Source organism: Capricornis sumatraensis, chromosome 8, assembly GCF_032405125.1.
Source record: "Capricornis sumatraensis isolate serow.1 chromosome 8, serow.2, whole genome shotgun sequence".
NCBI lineage: Eukaryota > Metazoa > Chordata > Mammalia > Artiodactyla > Bovidae > Capricornis > Capricornis sumatraensis.
The window spans coordinates 91,318,306-91,336,091 of NC_091076.1; the positions used below are offsets into that span (position 1 = coordinate 91,318,306).

General features: G+C 40.5%; 1 protein-coding gene across 1 annotated transcript; it reads right to left on the reverse strand.

The window, feature by feature from the left end:
• Nucleotides 1-9,536: 9,536 nt before the first annotated feature.
• On the reverse strand, nt 9,537-16,793 carry KRT39 (keratin 39). The gene is made up of 8 exons (XM_068977475.1): nt 16,765-16,793; nt 15,974-16,454; nt 15,040-15,122; nt 13,847-14,003; nt 12,968-13,129; nt 12,727-12,852; nt 11,170-11,390; nt 9,537-9,798 (listed from the first exon to the last, which is right to left on the reverse strand). The coding sequence occupies exons 1-8, from the start codon at nt 16,791-16,793 to the stop codon at nt 9,537-9,539; spliced, it is 1,521 nt and encodes a 506-aa protein (XP_068833576.1).
• Between the last annotated feature and the right edge of the window lie 993 nt (nt 16,794-17,786).

Genomic DNA, 17,786 nt, shown 5'->3' on the forward strand with positions numbered 1-17,786 from the left:
AGCTATGCTGAGGGATGGGGAGGAGTGCTCTCTTGGACTGTGGTAGTTAAGGAGGAAGGCACAGTTAGTTTTTTCAGATGGGTCAGTAGAAAAGGAGTTGACAAACACTTATTCTCCACTGAGATGCAGAGAGAAGACCTTTCTATTGTTACATACAAGTTAGGGATAGGCGGTTCTCTATAACCAAATACATGACTTTGGAGAAATTCAGTCCCAAGTGGGTCTTCTGGGCCTGTAGAGTTAAGTTGCTTCTCCAAGGGTGACACGTATCAAGTTAGTAGGTACAATCCTCTCCAGTGTAACTCACAGGCACCTGCCAGGACCACTGGGCCATCACAAGGAGGTGTAATACCAGAGATCTTTGCCCCTGGCTTAGAATAAAGGCCCTCTTATTTTTTTCAGGGTACCAGTAGTATGTCCAAGTTGATTGTTAACCTTGTTCTAGGTAGAGAGGGAAGAGGGAGAGAGAAAAAGAGAAAGAAAGGGAAAGGAGAGAAGGAGGAGAAGACAGATGGAGAGGAAGAGAAGGGGCAAGAGAAGAAGGAAGAGGTGGAGGAACAGGTGGAGGAGGAGAATATGAAGAGAACAGTGGGAGGGCCAAGAAAACAGGTTCAGAAACTTGGCTATTGGTGACATCACCTTAATTAGAATATTTAGAAACATTGGCATATTACGTATTTTCTTATGTGCGTGTGAGTGGTGGTCTACATCTTAAATATTTCACCTAAGAAAGAACTGCATATATAATGTTCAACCCAAATGATAATTCAATTAAATAAACCTTTTCAATGTTGCCAGATAAGGTTGTTCCCATTTGAACTGGGTGCGTGGGTTGTTCCCATGAAACTTGTGAATCATGCATGAACACACTGGCCAGATATTTCTAGCCAGCCAAATAGCCAAAGGATTCATTTCCTATAAAGTCATTTGATCACAGTGTCGAAACAATGTATCCCAGACTTGCTTGACTGATACTAACCCATGGCACTGTCTCATGGACGCTGGTTGCCTTGGCCTAGGAACTCTTCCTAGCATGGATGGCATACCTCCTTTCTCTTTTGGGACACTTACCTTCTCTCCTGAATTTTAATCTCTTTCTCCCTTCCTCTCATTTGGAAAGGGCATTTGCTTTTAAAATACCATTTATTATCAAAACTTGAATTTAATTTTTTCTTTATTTTATTATTTTTTAAATCTCTTTATTTTGTATTCAGTTATAGCCAATTAACAATGTTGTGATTGTTTTACGGGAACAACGAAAGGACTTGGCCGTACATATACATGTATGCATTCTCCCCCAAACTCCCCTTCCATCCAGGCTGCCACATAACATTGAGCAGAGTTTCATGTGCCAAACAGTAGGTCCTTGTTGATTATCCATTTTAAATATAGCAGTGTGTACATGTCCATCCCAAATTCTCTAACTACCCCTTCCCCTTATTGTTCCCCTGGGCAACCATAAGTTTGTTCTTTGAAAACTTTAATTTTAAATCAAAACAGACAGAATTAGGATAAACCTACTCAAGCAATGAGTAAGATATTTTTCTCCACTGTTTGAGAGATGGAATTAAGGAAATTAATAATAATAACAACATACAGTTATTAGCTTATAAAGAACTTAAAGAGCTTATTGATAGCATCAAATTGGTTTTGAAAGAAATCAGAGAGAGGAGGTGGAGGACATTTTGTCAAGTGTCATTTCCTATGTACGTATGCAGAGGACTGGACACAATGAGTGACATCAGGAATTCTAAGGGAAACTAAAGATGTTAGATCAAGAAGATTCCTGGTGAGGATCCAGAGCATAGGGAAGTCAAATGATGCTCCTAATGATTAGACCTGAATGGCACTGTCTTGTGGCCCAGGGCGGTTTCCATCAGACCCAGTTTCACCTCTATCTACTACAGATGCGACAAAGAGTGAGAAGCAGAGAGAGAGTACTGGATTCTCTTACTGACTGCGTAGTGATTGATGATGGGCCAGTCACCTTTCTCTGTGAGTTGCAGTTTCTCCATCTCTGATATGGAAAAAAAAAAAAAACTATTAGATGCCACAAAAATACTTTCCTAACTTTCAAAGAGATATGAGCACTCTCATGTTCATTGTGGCAGTATTCTCAATAGCCAAGAGAAAGAAACAACCATCTCTGTTCCTTGATGGATGAATGTGGATGAATGTAAAAAACAAAATGTCACACACACACACAAACACTCACACACTGAGCCTTAAAAAAGGAAATCCTTCAGTATGTGGCAACATGTCTGAACATAACACTAAATGAAATGCACAGAAGGACTGAAAATGCATAATTCCATTTATGTGAATGATTTTAAATAAAGTCATCGAAACAAAGGATAGAAGTTGCCAGGGGCTTGGATGAGGGGAAAGGGAGAAGTTACTAATCAACAAGTATACAATTTCAACTATACAAAATAAATACGTTCTAGAAATCTACTGTATAGTAATGTGTCTAACTAAACTATTGTTCACTTAAAAAATCTGTTAAGAGGGTCGATCTCATGTTAAATGTTCTTACCATAGTAAAGTAAAATTTAAAATAAACGCACTTAATCTACGCATTTTTGGACAAAGAGAACTATCAGTGCTAATGACATGAAGACTCCTGGGATGGTTTCTCACTAGAAGCAATGACAAGCAAGCTGGAGAAAGGTGCTTTGAATGGTTGAAAAATAATCTGTTGCTGCTGTGAATTGTTTCTATTCTTGGACACTGATTACATAAAGTATCAGGTGCTATTTTGACTTTAGGGAATACCAGACCACCTGACCTGCCTCTTGAGAAATCTGTATGCAGGTCAGGAAGCAGCAGTTAGAACTGGACATGGAACAACAGACTGGTTCCAAATGGGAAAAAGAGTATATCAAGGCTGTATATTGTCACCCTGCTTATTTAACTTATACGCAGAGTACATCATGAGAAACGTTGGACTGGAAGAAACACAAGCTGGAATCAAGATTGCCAGGAGAAATAGCAATAACCTCAGATATGCAGATGATACCACCCTTATGGCAGAAAGTGAAGAGATACTAAAAAGCCTCTTGATGAAAGTGAAAGAGGAGAGTGAAAAAGTTGGCCTAAAGCTCAACATTCAGAAAACTAAGATCATGGCATCCGGTCCCATCACTTCATGGGAAATAGATGGGGAAACAGTGGAAACAGTGTCAGACTTTATCTTTTTGGGCTCCAAAATCACTGCAGATGATGATTGCAGCCATGAAATTAAAAGACACTTACTCCTTGGAAGAAAAGTTATGACCAACATAGACAGCATATTCAAAAGCAGAGACATTACTTTGCTGACTAAGGTCCGTCTAGTCAAGGCTATGGTTTTTCCTGTGGTCATGTATGGATGTGAGATTTGGACTGTGAAGAAGGCTGAGCGCTGAAGAATTGATGCTTTTGAACTGTGGTGTTGGAGAAGACTCTTGAGAGTCCCTTGGACTGCAAGGAGATCCAACCAGTCCATTCTGAAGGAGATCAGCCATGGTGTTCTTTGGAAGGAATGATGCTAAAACTGAAACTCCAGTACTTTGGCCACATCATGCGAAGAGTTGACTCATTGGAAAAGACTCTGATGCTAGGAAGGATTGGGGGCAGGAGGAGAAGGGGACGACAGAGGATGACATGGCTGGATGGCATCACGGACTCGATGGACGTGAGTCTGAGCGAACTCCGGGAGATGGTGATCAACAGGGAAGCCTGGCATGCTGCGATTCATGGGGTCGCAAAGAGTCGGACACGACTGAGCGACTGAACTGAACTGAACTGAAGGAAATCAAAGTACTTAAAATTCAGCCTTATTATTGTGTGGTGGCATTGAGTGAGTCACTTAACTTCTCTATCTGTTGGTTTTTTATTTTTTTATATTTTATTTTTTATTTTCTATACAAGTTTGAAAGACTATTTTCCCATTGACAGTTATTACAAAATAACTTTATTTTGTTGGTTTCTTTATCTTTTACATGGGAATATTAATAGTAACTACTTTATGGTAGTGTTTTGAGGATTAAATGAGTTAATAACACTTATTAACAGATTTATTGTTGATGAACCCGCTGTATAAACAGGTGGATGGATATGTGGAGAAGGAGCTGTCTGCAAGTGTGGTCATCTAGCAAGTTCATTTCAGAAGCTAAAAGAAAGCCCCCGACAAAGGTATCACGTCATCCAGAACTTTAAATCATAAGGCACTTGTCAGATAGAAAGCAGTGGCTTTTAGTTCAGCGTACATGCTTCAGCTGAGGATATTTGTTTAAATTTGCATTTCAGGGTCCCACACCTGGAGATGCTAATGCAGGAGGTCTGGGATAGGGCCCCCAAATTTGAATTTTACAGCTCTCCAGGGGATCTAGACGTAGATAGTTTCTGGGTCAACTGGAGAATTCCTGGTGGAAAGTAATGCAAGAGGTTATCACTAACCCAGTTCTTGGGGAAATTATTTTAGGCTGCTTCTTCTAACTAGAAATTTCTGTTAGTAATGGCAGTGTTGATAATAATATCAACTAATAGTTACTGAATACATGCTGTTCATCAGCTACTCCTCTAAGCACTTTACATGCTCTATAGTTCATTTAATGTTCAGAATGATCTGGTACTGCTAATACCCTCATTTCACAAATGAGGAAAGTGAGGTCCAGGAAGGGTCAATAAACAGTCTGAAGTCTCACAGTGAAGAATCAGAGGTGGGATTTGAACTCAAGACTCCAGAGAACATGCTGTTTCCTAATTTATGACTGATTTTTGAGCTGTGCTAAAGTTATACTTTAAAATTTTTTTATTTTGTTGAAGTATAGTTGGTTTAAAATGTTGTGTTTGTTTCAAGTGTACAGCAAAGTGATTCAGTTATACATAGATATATGTCTATTTTTTCCAGATTCTTTTTCCTTATAGGTTGTTACAAAATACTGACTTTAGTTCCCTGTGCTATACAGTAGGTCCTTGTTGATTATTTTATATATAGTAGTATGTATCTATTAATTAAAAAATCCTTATTTATCCCTCCTCCCTTCTCCTTTGGTAACCACAAGATTTTTTTTTTTTTTTTTAAACGAATCCCTCCTTTTCCTCTCCATTAGACCCTTATGTACTGTACTCCTGGCCTATACCTAACTAATAAAAAAACCCTTGACCTCCCTCCTGTGGCTGTATAGGATATTAATTTAGCTTCCTGGGAAAAGCCCGGACCCACTTATCACCCTTGAAAGGTTTGGCCCCTCATATACAAAGTCCAGTAGATAGTTTTACCTTTCCTTATATAGAGAAACACTTAAGAAATCCATTAGCTGTCGAGTGGTCACATCCCCTCTTCACCACGCAGTTTATAATAATTTACTTCAATCATGGAAGGCGTGTGGGAGACTTTGCTCTGAGCAGAAGGAAGATGTCTTATTTCTGGGAAAAGTTGACAACAGCATTGCCGTATCAGCCCAAAGTTTCTCTGAATCCAGCAAGGCTCCTAAACCCTGAGTCTTGTTGGAATCGAACCTCAGAGCAGACCGTGCAGCTCCAATCTTTCCTTAGGTGGTTTCCCAGTTAGTGTTGATAGTGTGTACAGGGTTGACTGGGGAGTACCTCTGAACCCGACACAAAGGAGAAGGTATGGAAGGAAATGACAGATGCCTAGATTTCAATATAAGGAATAAAAACTCCCTTCTGCACAGCGTTTTACAGCTGACAAGACCCTTTCACCATCATTATCTCCTTTTTTAAAATTTATGGCACATTTTATTGAATATCAATGTTGTCACTATTTGCTTAAGACATAAGTCCCCATCACCATGGGATATTTAGTGAGATCAGAGAGGAGGGAGCTTCCCTTGTAATCTTATAAGATTTCAGTTTTAATGAATTTAGGAAAAAACATTGATTTTAAGGGTCGTAGACCATTTGCATGGACTAAAGTTATGTTGATCACAAGAATGTTAAGGTGATGTTCATTCAGTTCAGTTCAGTTCAGTTCAGTTGCTCAGTCGTGTCCGACTCTTTGCGACCCCATGAATCACAGCACGCCAGTCCTCCCTGTTGATCACCATATCCCGGAATTCACTCAGACTCATGTCCATCGAGTTCGTGGTGCCATCCAGCCATCTCATCCTCTGTTGTCCCCTTCTCCTCCTGCCCCCAATCCCTCCCAGCATCAGAGTCTTTTCTAATGAGTCAACTCTTCGCATGACGTGGCCAAAGTACTGGAGTTTCAGCTTTCGCATCATTCATTCCAAAGAAATCCCAGGGTTGATCTCCTTCAGAATGGACTGGTTGGATCTCCTTGCAGTCCAAGGGACTCTCAAGAGTCTTCTCCAACACCACAGTTCAAAAGCAGCAATTCTTTGGTGCTCAGCCTTCTTCACAGTCCAACTCTCACATCCATACATGACCACAGGAAAAACCATAGCCTTGACTAGACGGACCTTAGTCGGCAAAGTAACGTCTCTGCTTTTGAATATGCTGTCTAGGTTGGTCATAACTTCTTCCAAAGAGTAAGCGTCTTTTAATTTCATGGCTGCAGTCACCATCTGCAGTGATTTTGGAGCCCAAAAAGATAAAGTCTGACACTGTTTCCACTGTTTCCCCATCTATTTCCCATGAAGTGATGGGACCGGATGCCATGATCTTCGTTTTCTGAATGTTGAGCTTTAGGCCAAATTTTTCACTCTCCTCTTTCACTTTCATCAAGAGGCTTTTTAGTTCCTCTTCACTTTCTGCCATAAGGGTGGTGTCATCTGCATATCTGAGGTTATTGCTATTTCTCCCGGCAATCTTGATTCCAGCTTGTGTTTCTTCCAGTCCAGCGTTTCTCATCATGTACTCCGCATATAAGTTAAATAAGCAGGGTGACAATATCCAGCCTTGATGCACTCCTTTTCCTATTTGGAACCAGTCTGTTGTTCCATGTCCAGTTCTAACTGCTGCTTCCTGACCTGCATACAGATTTCTCAAGAGGCAGGTCAGTTGGTCTGGTATCCCTATCTCTTTCAGAATTTTCCACAATTTATTGTGATCCACATAGTCAAAGGCTTTGATTTTCATTAAAAGGTGATTTTCATCATTATCTCCATTAATTGTTCCAGCTATGCAACAGACAGGGCCCAAGTTATTATGTCCTTTTTGTTCAAGGGTGCGCACACACACAAGCTGATTTAAAACTCTGTCTTGGAGTTTCTGACTCTAAACTGCATGCTCGTCCCACATTTCCATCCTTCAGTCTGAGATAGAATGCAAGGAAGTGCTGCTACTGCTGCTGCTGCTAAGTCGCTTCAGTCCTGTCCGACTCTGAGCGACCCCGTAGATGGCAGCCCACCAGGCTCCCCGTCCCTAGGATTCTCCAGGCAAGAACACTGGAGTGGGTTGCCATTTCCTTCTCCAATGCATGAAAGTGAAAAGTGAAAGTGAAGTCGCTCAGTCGTGTCCGACTCTTAGCGACCCCATGGACTGCAGCCTACCAGGCTCCTCCATCCATGGGATTTTCCAGGCAAGAGTACTGGAGCGGGGTGCCATTGCCTTCTAGTGCTGATCAGGGGTAATTTGAACATTCAGAGTTAAAAGAGATTATTGATAGAAAAGAGATCCCCCCTGAGAGTTCTGCAATCCATTTGCTTAGTGTAATTTGCTACTTGTCTGGAGGAAGTGTAGGGCTAAGCTATGAGCTAAACAATGCTTTCATCTTTGATGTGGCCACAGCCATCAATTGATACTGATATGTGCTCTAAGAGTTCAAAGATGTTTTATTGAGTAGAACTGTGGGCTTGATCACAGGAGACCTTATTCTATTCTTTTTATCCATCAAAGCCAAACACTATTAAAACTCTAAAATCATGACTGGAGAGCTAAATTCATGCAGGAAGAATTTTAACATGAAATAAGATTGATAAAATTAGTTCTAGGGCTTATATAACAATAACATTTGCATAGTACTTTTCAGCATACAGAGCAGCTTCACATAGAAACTGCATCACATAGAAACTTCATTTGATCATCACAACAACCCTGTGAAGTAGGCATGAATCTCACTTAACAAACAAGGGAATTAAATTTGATGATGGCTCAAGATTTGCCAGAGACATGGTTAGAAAGAGTATAGGACTTAAGGACTTTTGACTTCACATTCTGTGTGTGGGTTGAAATTATTTACTGAAACCTCTGGAAAGGTAAAAAAAAAATTTGTACAGACTGATTTAAACACTCTGAGACCCTACTGTAAGAAGCTCTGATAATGGCTGGTACCTAAATGGTGCTTTCTCACATTGGGACTGCTTGCAAGCAGGAATTATTCTTGATTACTTCTCTGTAAAGTTTGTTCCTATTGAGTCCATTTCTCTATTCTGATAGATTGAAGCAGGCATCTAAGTTATTTTTTCTTGGCACCTGTCACAGGGAGATAGAGGAGCAGGGTAATGCCTTGAGATTTCCAGCCACAAGTGCTTTGTCAAACAATCAGAACTAAAGCCCATTCCCTAAAGAATAGAAAGAGAAATAGCAAATATTTAATGAAAGGATCCAAGATATTTCTTCAAAATGCTCTGGATTCACACCCCAATGATTCCCGATTCTTGGTGAAAATATTTGGAGAGCCTGATAATTTGCAACGTTTTGGAGAATGTGTACATCTTTAAATATATTTTTGTGCATGGCGCTTCCCTGGCAGTCTGGTAGTGAAGACTTGGTGCTTCCAATGCAGAGGGTGCGAGTTCTATCCTTAGTCCAGGGACTAAGATGTAGCATGCCATGCAGGCAGACAAAATACATACAACAAAGTACATTCACACAAACAAAAATAAAATGAGGAAAAGCTCCAGTCTTCATCTAGAAGGGGTGCACAGAGAGAACAGAGAATGGGAGATAAAGGACTTGAATATCCTCAAACCCATGAGTTGTAAAACTTAAGATTCAAGAAGCCCCCCAAATCTTGAGCAGAATAAATAAAATAAATAAAAAAATTCAAAAAAATATTTGAGAGCAGGCAGAGTCTGTACATGTGGATAAACAGTCATTGAGACAACAGAGGTGAATAGGATTCAGACTCATGACTATTCAAGGAAACTAAGTATTAGAGACTTTTCTCTGTTCATTCCATCCCCACATAAGCTTCTTTCTATATACAAAGAAGGAGTTTAGAAGGGAAGATTTTAACTTTTCACCTTCATGTTCTGCAGCCAAAAACAACCCTCAAACTTGTCTGACTGGCTCTAGAGAGGAACGTAAGTAAACAAGGCCTGAATAAACACAAGAGAACCTGCCCATCACCTGTGGAGTCAGGTAATGTAGGTCACCTTGTCACACCTACATATCAGTGCCTGACCTTCAGATACGTGGGAAATGTGCTTCCAGAGAAATATCATTTATTGTCCTTTTGGTGGCAATGACTTAGAGAAGGAGCAGAATAAAAGATCGTATATCTAGCAATGGGGACCCGATGTAGTAGCAAGAAACTAAGTACCTCAAGGGACTGGGGGGTTCTGGCAGAAACAAGGATTGGCCTCTCTTTCATGAATGAGAGTCATTTTTATCACCTTGGGATGTCAGGCTTTAGCGGTTCTGGTGATGAAGCAAGGCTGCACGTGCTCGTGAGAAGAAATGACTTTCCCATCCTTGATCTCCTCAGTGATGGTGCAGATTTTAACCAGAATTCTGGGCAGGATGCTCCAGGCACTGCGGGACTCATGTATCCCACAGGGGCCTAAGGATGACGTGTGAACTGGGGCTGTGCATTCCATGGTCCTGGCCTTGCTGGATATGCAAGCAGAAGACTCATGCTTGATGGCACACGGGTGACAGGGAAGCCTAGGAAAAACAGAATTTTGCTTGTGATTGAGGGAAGGCAATGGTGGCTATGGAGAAACATGGCAGTGGTTAATTATTCAATATGTGTCGCTCAAAACACGTACTTCCTAATACTTGTGTGTTCATTTTGCACAAGCACCAGTGGAAGAAAAAGAATCAGACCAGATCCATGGGAAAGCAGCATCCTAGGTTTAGACGTGCTAGATTATGTAAGCTGCCGTTACAGCCAATGCCATAGTGTTGGATGAACAGGCCAGCCATCCAAGACGGGGGTGGAGCCCAGGTCTGCCATTTGCCAGCTGGTGACCTCAGATAAATCAGTTAACCCTCCTGAGCTTTAGTTTTTCTTCTGTAGAATGGATATAGTGGGGACTCAACAGTGAGAAGGGACAAGTCAGAGGGCTTACTATCTGAAGAAAGGAAGTTAATCTGGTATTTTTCCTAACGAGAATGTTAGTCACAGTACTTTTGGTGACCGATCTCCATCTATGGAAGAGTCCTCAACGCTTCATCCAAGATCTCTGAAGTACTTTCTGGGTGTCTATAAGTGACTAATCTTTAGGGAATTAGAGTTAGGAGGAGTTACAAGTGAAAACTCTTTAAGAAAGCATCCTGTCTCTTTGATGGATGATTCAAGGTACTTTGGTATGTTACAGCTCCTCAGAGAGATCACATAGGTGAACATTGTGCTAATATAATGTGGACATGCCAGTGAAAAGATTGTTTCTGGGAAGGAAGTCTCCTTAGCAGTTGTAAACTAAGCCTGCATTTGGGGCATTAGTTTGGATGGAGTTGATTCAAAGAGCTCATACTCCTTATCAGTTCTTTATGAGTTGGTTAGCTTCTTATCATTAACAAAATTAGAGCTTCTATAAAAGATGCTGATACACACATGTGTACATGCTGCTCTTGGCCATCAAGGGCAAGTGACTGGACAAGGCTAGGAGTTTCATCCTGAGCAGAACGTTTCTCCTAAGGGAACATGGTTGTCCTATTTGATCTCATGACAGTCAGATTTTCATCTCAGTAGGGAGAAATCTGTAAATCACCAGGAATGTTCATCTTTGGGGAAATTATTTTTACCCCTAGTAGTTTTTAAGACTTTAAGAAGCTAGCCAGCCTGTAGGGAATCAATCTGGAGCACAGGCTCTTCAAAAACAATGCAGTTCAGCTCACTCCTCAAATTTGGACTAGGTTACGATGGTAGGCCTCCAAACGGCACAGCTTGAGAGAGAGTGGATGGAATGTTTCAGCCGAAGCTCCCCATCACTGACAAGAAGACCAAGGCGATTGTTCCCCGTTGCTGGTGGCAGCGCGCATATGTGCGTGTTTGAGCCTTTTTCTTACAGAAACTGCTTTTATTTTACATACTTGCCATCTGAGCTCTCCAGAAGGCTGCGGTATGTGGCAATCTCACACTCCAGCCGGGACTTGACATCTAGCAGAATCTCGTATTCTCGGTTCTGTCTTTCCAGGGCCCCCCGGATCTCTGCCAGCTGAGCCTCTAGGTTATCGATCAGACACTGGGTCTGGGCCAGCAAGGCTGCGTAGCGGGCTTCCGTTTCTGTCAGGGCACATTCCTGGGAGTCTCTCTATCACAGAGGAGGAAAGGAGAATTTCTAATGATTACTTCCTTAAACCCAAGTCATTTGTGATCAGCATCATTTTAAACAGTGGTTTTTTTTTTTTTTTTTTATGACAGGTACTAATGACTCTCCAAGCCCTCTTATTACTTCCTGACCAAACAAATCTAAAAATAAAATTATCAACTATGTTAAAACTCGCTTTTGTCTTTTTTCTTTGGGCATCTCTTTAAATAATTATCTTCCGCTTCCTTAATCACCTGACAATCTCCTACCACATTCTCCTACCTAAAACAGAAAAAAAATTCCAACATATTTTACACTTAGGCATTAAAAATGCATTACCATGGCACCTTGCTTTATGAGGATTTGTACCTTAAAAAGGAAAAAAAGGAAGTGAGCAGCAGTTAGCCATAAACAATTCCTTCACTGGAGCAATTCCTTTACATGTAAAATATGAGAGTTGAACCTTTGGTAATTAAAGTTCTTTCCTGATCTATCATTCTGTATGACTATATATAATGGGATTTTAGTTTTCAATAACATATGACTTGCATGATTATTCCAATTTTTACAGATGAGAAAACCGAGGCTCAGGAATTTAAATGAGTTGAGTAGCTGGTGACAAAACCGGCTTTGGGGCAAGGTCTTCCTAATACCCTTCATACCAGAGCATTTAAATAATTTCCTACTTCAGGGAGGTTGTAGAATGAGGAAGAAGTGGTTCCAGCTTTGGAACCTGCATTCTGGCTCAGACTTGAATTCCTTGTGTGACTTTTAACAAGTTACTTAATGCCTCAGGAGCTCATATCTCCATCTACAAAATAAGTGAGATGAAACTTCTCTTGGATTTGACTTGGTAAAGCCACCTTAGCTCTCTGAGCCTCATCTGTAAAACTGGCTTAATAATTATGCCACTTCCTTCATAAGATTATTTTAATAAATTTGATAGTTTGTAAAAGTGTTTTGCATATAATAAAATGCTCTTATAGAGTTTCCCAAAGTGTACGCCATGGATTATCATTGCTGTGAGATGCTCTTTAAAAAAAAGGAGTCTATGGTCAAATGAGTTCTAAAATGCTGAATACTATATATCCCTTTCTTGTTGATTCATGGTGAACATCAGCTTATTGAAGGCCTTTAGGAAGGTACCCTGTTTTACTTTTGCTTAATCCAGGATTTCTCTGGCTTATTTGATCACAAAGTCTTTTTTTTTTTTGCACAGACCCTTAGGAAACAGAGGAGCTATTGTTCTAGGGACACACGTTGGGCAACACAGCACCACACAGATGTCAGGGACTATTGCCACCACTGCTGTGCTGGGCTTGGTCACTGTTTCAGGTACCATTCGGTGCTGGGCCTGCAGTTCAACCTCCAGAGCATTCATGGTGCGTCTCAGCTCAATGATCTCCTTCTGGTAGCACTGCTGTTGCTGAGTGCTGGTCACCACCTGCTGGTTCAGCTCCTCCATCTGAAACACAGTCAAAGGCCATCAAAGGAGATCATGAAGGGAAAACTTGACTGTGTTTCAAGGGCCCCTGGAAGTAGGGTTACCTTTCTGTTTTTGAATTTTCGACCCTCCCTACCTGTGTGTTGAACCACTCTTCTACATCTTTGCGGTTTGTCTCCATGATCGACTCGTATTGACATCTCATTTCTTGTAGAACCCGGTTTAGGTCAACAGAAGGGGCACTGGTCACTTCAATGTGGAGTCTGTCCCCAAGCTGGCTCTGTAAGGAACTGATTTCCTATGGAGAGAAAAGAATGTGACGTCGCTCGATGAAGAGATGGCCCTCTTGTGTTCTTGTTTCAGTCTAACAGTGAGAATTTAGCTTAATTGCATCTGAAAGAAAGCCCACAATAAAGGAATACATGATTTACAGGTGCTATTGTATGGCAAAAACCACTACAATATTGTAAAGTAATTAGCCTCCAGTTAAAATAAATAAATAAATAAACATGTTATGACTTCAGGCTATTTCAGATACGACTGTGTGTTCAAGTATGTGCAATATTACAAGGAATTAACTAGCAAGATCAGGATTTAAAAGAATTTAGATCATTTCCATGGGTAACAGGTGAAGTGACATAGAGGTGAAATTTATAATGAGAGATCATAGTCTTTTTAATGCCAAGATATCCTTATGCCAATACTGGCTTATACCAACAGTGGCAGAAGTCTGTGCAGAGTTGCCTATAAAAAGGTGGGAAACCTGTGAGCACAGGAAAATTGGGTTGCTTCCTTTTCCTGGAAAAACTAGAGAGGACAGTGGAGGCTTCAGATATTGTGTTATAGGCAACAGATTTGAAACACATTGAATCAATGAATGGTAGTAGTAGTAGATATAATCAAGGTAAAACAGAGTAGTGGCTAGTGGGGACAACTTTTGTCAAATTCAACTCAGAAAAATTGATGCTACTTTTAGAGGCTTAGTTTGTAATAACTCTGTTGGTCTTTCTCTAACCTGTTCATGGTCGTTTTTGAGGCAAAGGAGCTCCTCTTTCAGAGACTGGACTTGTGCCTCCGGGTCAGCCTTGCCCAGCGACAGTGCGTTCAGGATCTGCTGTAGGCCATTGGCATCTGCCTCCACTAGCTGGCGTAGGGACACCTCAGCTTCGTACCTATAAAAATGAGACATGAAAAGATAGGCATTAAAATGTAGATGGTGTAAATCAAGCCAAGAAGAACTTTCTTCTGCATTTTTCACTAGGCTTCTCATTTCTTATGTTTCTATCAGAAGTTTTATTCTCTTTAGAGGTGGAGTCATTTGAAAACATCACTACTCATTTATGCAATCTGTGGATTCTCAGATTATACAGTTATGCAATTTTGCAGTCCATGCGGTCGCAAAGAGTTGCAAAGAGTTGGATGTGACTGAGCAACTGAACTGAACTGAACTGAATTATGATTCCTTAGTTTGCCAGTGATGCTCCCTTGTTATTTAAGATGAATGAGTTTATCATCCTTCTCCTTCCACTAGAGGCAGTGTAGTGTAAGTGCAAAGAGCAAAATTAAGATATAGCAAGCTTGCTGCTGCTGCTAAGTTGCTTCAGTCATGTCCGACTCTGTGCGACCCCATAGACGGCAGCCCACCAGGCTCCACCATCCCTGGGATTCTTTAGGCAAGAATACTGGAGTGGGTTGCCATTTCCTTCTCCAATGCATGAAAGTGAAAAGTCAAAGTGAAGTCGCTCAGTTGTGTCTGACTCTTTGCGACCCCATGGACTGTAGCCTACCACGCTCCTCTATCCATGGGATTTTCCAGGCCAGAGTACTGGAGTGGGGTGCCATTGCCTTCTCCATTAGCAAGCTTGGGTCCAAGTTTTTATTTTGCCTTGTACTAGTTTCATGCCTTGGACCCTGTTAAACCTCAGTTTTCTCACCTTAAATGGGATAGTAATACATTAGCTCTGTCTATCTTATTGACTATTGTGCAGGTAATCAGATGTGTTCATATGTTATAAACTGTGGATACTGGGTGCATGGGAGTGGTTGTGAATCTCAGTCATTTATATTGAGTCTGGAGGTCCTCGCTGGGCTGGTGTTGACATGGCATGGGCAGGAGAGTTAATAGACTTGGAGATGATCTTATTGGGACTGTGTGGCATCAGACGCAGGGTGAACCCTGTCATGAACGACAGAGTTGGGTGGGCTTACTTGGCTCTCAAGTCATCAGCAGTCAGTTTGGTGTTGTCAATTTGTGAAACCAGCCTGGAATTCTCAGCCTTGGTACACAAGATCTAGAATTAAGAAGTTGCACACACAAATGAGACAAACACCAAGATATCCTCCTTTAAAAGCCTCCAAGGGGCTTATGTATGTTTGGTTAACAAGGGGAGGTTAGTTAGGCTTTTCATAGCTATGCTGGTATGCTGGGGAACTTTGGGAAGTCAGAGTTTTTTGTTATTTTCCTAAAAGATCAGCAAAAAATTACTTCAACAAAAACCTCTGTAGATGTTTTACTGTCAAATATAAAGTTCATTGCATATTTGCATAACATACTATGGCCGACTAGAATGTTCATACTATGAGAGTGAGACATTTTAGTTCACCAATGTGTTCCCAGAGCCTAGAACAATGTCTAGTACATTGTTGCTGGTGCCCAATAAATATTTTTTGAAAAAATGTAACAGAAAAAAATTCATGTTGTGTAGCAGCAGCATATCATTCAGAATGGGAAATTTAGGATTGGCATGGGAAGAAACTAGACAATTTGGAGATGATGAAATGAGCATAGAAGGAGAAAAGAGTGATGATGATTGAAAAAAATGGATAAAAGTTAAATTGTTTAGGAACTTGTTTAAACAAATTTCATTTTCTCAGATCCCTGTTTTCTATTTTTTTGTTAAAGAAATGGCAGCAGATGTTAATACATTTTGGTCATGTGTTATCTGATAGCAGAGTATAACTCTGGAAAATGAAAAACTGTAAAACTCTAAATATTGCCTCAACAATTTCACTCAAGAAATTTTCTTATTCTACAAAATATTTTTCAGTATAAAATGAACTAAAATATTAAAGTTTAGCAAATGACTGTTGCTTCGAGAACATCAACTCACAATGTGATTATACATGTTCCTAAGAATCTTACCTTTTGCTGGAGCTCCTCAATGGTTGCATAGTAGGATAGGTAGTCAGGACATATGACCGGGAGTTCTTTGTTACATTCTCCCTGGATTTTACACTCCAGTGCAGTGTTCTCTCGTTCCAGCATTCGTACCTTTTCCAGGTAGTTAGCAAGCCGATTGTTCAAGATTTTCATGGTCTCTTTCTCATTACTGTTGATGCCACCATCACACCAGCCACAATCATCCAGAAAGGGACAGGTGCTGAAGTTGCTGATTAAGCAGAGAGGGGTGAGAGAAAAGCCAGGAGTTGGTTTGTAGTCCAGGGACTGGAGAGTTCTCAGAACATGGCCAGTTGGTTGACAGCTATTGGCTTTAAGACCACCATGCTGGCAGCTGGTGTTAGGAAGGATGGTTGTTAAATTTGTAATCCCAGAACAGCTTTGGCATGGTGTTGTGGAAAACATAGTTGTTGTACAGCCCTTGGTATCCAGAGTGTGTGCCCAGCTTTGGTTGATTTCAAAGTCTGTGGTCTCTGGGATCCAAAGCTCAAGGCAACCACGACTGAGTCTAAATTCCAAACCTCTTGGCTTTTTCCTCTTTGAAGTACTTATATAGCCTTTGCTCAAGGTGGTGTCACAGTAGGCAGGAAGTTTTCCTTTCTAATGTTTATATATCAAATCCCACAGGAACATCTCATTAGTCTGCTTTTTACTTGCCTGAGAAGAGCTACTTGTCTCATAAAAATATGTATTTAGGCTGTTACTAAGTTATTACCCGTCACAACTACTACTTATCATTAGATTCAGAGCTTCACCTTATGTCTTCAAAAGGATCTGTCGTCATTATTCTAACAGCATCCATTATTAAGCAAGTGTGAGTATGTTAAGTTCATTAAGTCCTTGTTGACCTCTTCCCATGGCATTAAGCTTGATCAGGAATGAGTCCATCCTTCTTTTCCTTTCTTCCCTAAAAAGGGGGAAACTATTGATATCTAATAATTATTGGTGAACTTAGAAATCAGTATTTTATTTTGGTATGTCCAACAGAATTTCCCATTTCCATTGTTCGGACATGTTGGTCCTAAGACTCTAAGCAATTGCTGGATTTCTGTTTTAGATTTCCAGGTTGGGTTTGATTGCTAATAGGAAATTCCTTGGAAAACAGGCTGGTTACCTTTCGAGTTTCCCAAACTCACACTTTTAGTACTCAGTGTTTGTTTGTTCTATTAGATTAGCTAAAAATTTGCCGTGGTGTTGGTTTATGTTTGCTGTTTAAACATGATCGGCTGAAAGATAAGTGTGCTCTTTTTCAGGAATACTTAGCATTATCCTTAAGAAATACTTTATTAGCATTTTGTTCTTGATCCTTTCTGGAGGACCTAGGGGACAATAATTTCCTTACCTTTTCCAGCTTCTAGAGGCTATCCATGTTCCTTGACTTGCTGGCCCTTCCATCCTCAAAGCCAGCAATAGCCAGTCAAGTTTTTCTCACATCGCATCACTCAAACACTGACTCTTCGGCTTCCATCTTCCACATTTAAGGAAGAACCTTTGTGATTACATTGGACTGATGTCATCTAGGATAATCTTCCTATTTTAAGGTCAGCTAATTAGTAACCTTTCTTCTCCTTTGTCATGTAGCCTAACATATTTGAAGTTTCTGGGATTAAGACATGAACATCTTTAGGGGCTTATTATTCTGCCTAACACACAATGGAAGGGAAAAAATGCAATTTACAGTAGTACCATAAAATGTAAAATATGCAAGAATAAATTTAGACAGGTATAAGATGATGCTGTTAAAGTGCTGCACTTATTATACCAGCAAATTTGGAAA